The sequence below is a fragment of the Silene latifolia genome, chromosome 2 (genome assembly GCF_048544455.1).
Source record: "Silene latifolia isolate original U9 population chromosome 2, ASM4854445v1, whole genome shotgun sequence".
NCBI classification, from domain to species: Eukaryota; Viridiplantae; Streptophyta; class Magnoliopsida; order Caryophyllales; family Caryophyllaceae; genus Silene; species Silene latifolia.
The window spans coordinates 51718502-51722130 of NC_133527.1; the positions used below are offsets into that span (position 1 = coordinate 51718502).

The following is a 3629-nucleotide window of genomic DNA, read 5'->3' on the forward strand; positions in this document are numbered from 1 at the left end:
TTAAATTAATTATATTGACATAATTATTAAAATAAACTTTTTATAATAATTATTTTATTATTAAATATTATAAAAGTTATATAAAATTAACTTTTTAGTTGTTTTCGTAATTTTAAGTGATAAAAAAATATTTTTTTTAACTATTTTTTCAAATATAATATATAAATATTAATATTTTAATAAAATTCTTGATTTACCTTTGACCCAACGAGTCGGGTCTCGACCCTAAAATAACGGGTCATTTCAGGTTCGGGTCAAACGGGCTGCGGGTCGAAAAAACCGGGTCTGTAACCCTAAAAACGGGTTGGGCGGGTCGGGTTTTCAGGTCGGGTCGAGTTTTGACAGGTCTATCAACCGTATGTGTGGAGGCTTATGCTGGTCCCATTTTCTCTGACAAATAGAGACGATATTAATAGGATGGATTGATGAAGTATAAATAATAAGTTCTAAGCCTTAAATTCACTGTGCTAAGATGGAATTTGTGATTCATAATAGCGAATTAGCAATATACAACTTAGAATTAGAAATTAGTGTTACGGTTTCAAGCAATTATCAATTCTCTCAAACAAACGGAGTACTAGTTTTACATATAAACATGAGCTTGGAAGTCGTGGAACTATGGATGCTTTTGCTTAAATTTTCAGTCTCAGTTATTAAGTCTGAAAAGTTGCAGGATGATCAGCTGACGAGTGACATACATCATCACTGATTTCTGATTGCTTGATCTTCTGTCTTCTATCCATTTCACCTGCTCTTAGTCCTTCTCTTTTCTTAACCTGTTTCAAATTACAAGTGAAAAAAATGGGTCACAACTCACAATCCGTGTTACATTGACTCGTCAATTTTACGCCCATACCCGTACTTAAAAGATACAGTCAAGGAATGCTATGTTGACACTTTTCCTAACATCAGACCAAAAGTAGAGGAGACGGCTGAACGGGTATCTGAATCATATTTATGGTGAAGAAAAAATCCGAAATTGGTGAAGAAGATTAAGAATAATACCATAGCATGCTCCTTCTGATAATAACCAGTAGGGACAGTTTTTCTTTTTGAGATGTTTCTTGGTGCCTTAAGCCTGTTCCCAGATGACTTGTACGCATCTTTATCATCCGGCTTTGGGTTCACTAGGACCTCATTGGACCCACAACTCTCCTTTCCTTCAAATGACAAGTCTAGGAACTTCTTCTGAACAAACTGTTTTGTTTTCATGCTACTCGTCAGTTCATTCAACTGCTGGCTGATGCGATCTTCCATTGATAAACCTTTGGGTTGTCGAGTAGCCATCCATCGTTCAAGCCAGGTCCAACCCATGCTTGATTCTGTGCTGTCAAATATTGTTTGTTTCTTCTTTGGACACATTCTTAACTGGTTTTGAGTTTTGACATACCATTTCTCAAAATTGTAATTCATTGCATTTTGTGATAAAATATCATCAGTCAAATATCAAAAATAATGTAATCAACCTGTTGGGAGAAAGCATATGCGAGAGCCCTCTCACGCCTTGTCATTGCTTCAAGTCTGTTTTGAATCCTCATTTTCGATACATTGCTGTCAACTGTGCTATCATCCCAATCTTCCTGTTGGGTACATGTAACAATCCTACATAAATTTATAGATCTGCTTCGATGAATAAAACATTTCAGTATTAAGGTATGTTGTTGTTGTTACCTTTTGGATGAAAAGAGAAGGGAGCTTGGTTTTTTGCTGAACTTTGGTACAAACTGAAGGGCATTCTTCCGCGGTTGAGATAACACTGATAGAATTCCCAGTTTGAACATCAATCGATGTTGCCAGGGATTCCCTATTTGGACTTTCTAACCCCTCGAAAAACTCATTCTTGAGATCTTCAGTTTCCTTCATTCTTAGACGCCTCACCTGCAAATACAAAACCCCAACATTAGGTTCTTGTGATGTCAATTAATTCTAATGCTTAGAGAGAACTAACCAAAAAGCCTCGAAATGTTGACTGGATGATAGTTGCTGCAACATCTTCATCAAGTAAGTCAGAGTTGATAGTATGACTTTTTTCATTTTCATCGGTCGACCTGACTTCTCCTAGCACTGGTTGAGTGACAGTGGCCTCTGAACTTTTTACAGATGCTGTATCTTCTTCTGCAAGCACTGAACTAAACAGCATCTTATCCCCACACAGGTATGCCCTTACCGTTGTTTTCCATCTTTTCTTCTCCCACACGTTATTATTCCTCTTCAGCTTCAAACAATCAAGAATTGTCTGTTTTTAGAAATCATAGTTAAAATTGCAAAAGTTGTAAGTAAATTCTGGTTTTGGAAGACTTACATAAGTGTCATGTGTACTAATGGACCGGCTTTTGGAAAAGACGCTTCGAACTAGCTCTCCTGTGATGCCCATTTCAGGTGATGAGAAAACAAAGTGCTCTTAATTACAGTTGATTGATAATACTACATTTAGTGAGCTTCAAAGTTTATATATTGTCCCATTATTTAAGCCTTAAGGGTGGAAGAAAGCAAAGTACAGTAAAGTAGTCTATAAGTCTATATTATATGAATTATGAAAACATTGATAAGAATCAGAATGTTTTACGGGTTGTTAAAAAACAGAATGTTCTACTGGTAAATAAGTTTTGTTCATCATTCCGACACTGTATTGAGTTCCACACCTGTAAACAAATCGGGTAGCTTTGAATTTTTTTTCTTTTTTTAAAATAACATATTATTATTTCTGTGATTAAAATATAATTGGCATTGCTTTAGTGCACATCATCACATGACAAGCTTAGGCCTTAGTGCATAGAGTGAGCTTTTAGAAAAGTTTGCTTCAACAGGGGTTTTCTTTATGTCCTCCATTTTATAATCACTCCTCTTTTAATTCACATCATTCATCATTTCATTGTATAAAAAACTCTCAATTGGTTCTACATTTATTTCCTCAACATGCTTTTTCATATTCTAATAATATGCAGATTGAACTGTTAAACAGTGGCAATTATATCAGCGCGTATGAAACGAGCATCATATTGGATCTTGTTTTTTTATAATTAGGTAAGAAAACTAGGTTGATCTTTTAGGGTAAGTATAGAAAATATTGAACGATATAATGAAGTAATTTTGTGTTGTGTGTATTGCTCAAAGCCATGTCAATATATACAACCTACGAGATAATTGCTAGAATATCAAAACCGATTGCTATTCCTAAATTACAGGATTTTCCACCTAAATATGTGCTAACAAAATAAGTATATGCCAATTAACAAAATCGCAATATTCCGAGGGAATATTGCCTCCAACACCCCCCCTCAAGTTGGAGCATGGGAGTCGGAAATGCCCAACTTGTCGAGCAAAGTTTGGAACTGAGGACGGCCCAAGGCTTTGGTGAGTATATCAGCCAGTTGAGATTGAGTGTGAACATAGCATGGTAAAACAACACCATTTCGAATATGAGTACGAATAAAGTGGCAATCAATCTCTATGTGCTTGGTGCGTTCGTGATAGACGGGATTGTTCGCAATATGCATGGCACTCTGATTGTCGCAATGAAGCCGAACAGGCTCATGAATCCGGATACCAATCCCGGTAAGCAAACCCTTCAACCAAAGTATTTCACAAGTAGCAGCGGCCATGGCGCGATATTCCGCTTCAGTAGAAGA

At 36.2% G+C, this 3629-nt stretch overlaps 1 protein-coding gene across 2 annotated transcripts; it reads right to left on the bottom strand.

Moving 5' to 3' along the window:
- Positions 1-458: 458 nt before the first annotated feature.
- On the bottom strand, positions 459-2574 carry LOC141629607 (protein IQ-DOMAIN 33). Of its 2 annotated transcripts, none has more exons than XM_074442591.1 (6): positions 2303-2574; positions 1949-2209; positions 1672-1878; positions 1467-1580; positions 1006-1368; positions 459-776 (listed from the first exon to the last, which is right to left on the bottom strand). In XM_074442591.1, the coding sequence occupies exons 1-6, from the start codon at positions 2372-2374 to the stop codon at positions 654-656; spliced, it is 1140 nt and encodes a 379-aa protein (XP_074298692.1). In that variant the 5' UTR covers positions 2375-2574; the 3' UTR covers positions 459-653. The 2 variants fall into 2 exon arrangements, with proteins under 2 accessions (XP_074298692.1, XP_074298686.1); XM_074442585.1 differs by having other exon boundaries at positions 1949-2215; positions 2303-2573.
- Positions 2575-3629: the final 1055 nt, after the last annotated feature.

Excerpts from the sequence above, each read along its gene's own strand:
- LOC141629607 (XM_074442585.1), bottom strand. The coding sequence starts at position 2,374 with ATGGGCATCACAGGAGAGCTAGTTCGAAGCGTCTTTTCCAAAAGCCGG. Across the intron at positions 1,879-1,948 it reads CAACATTTCGAGGCTTTTTG|GTGAGGCGTCTAAGAATGAA; the intron begins GTTAGTTCTCTC and ends TTGTATTTGCAG. Across the intron at positions 1,581-1,671 it reads CTTCTCTTTTCATCCAAAAG|GAAGATTGGGATGATAGCAC; the intron begins GTAACAACAACA and ends TGTACCCAACAG.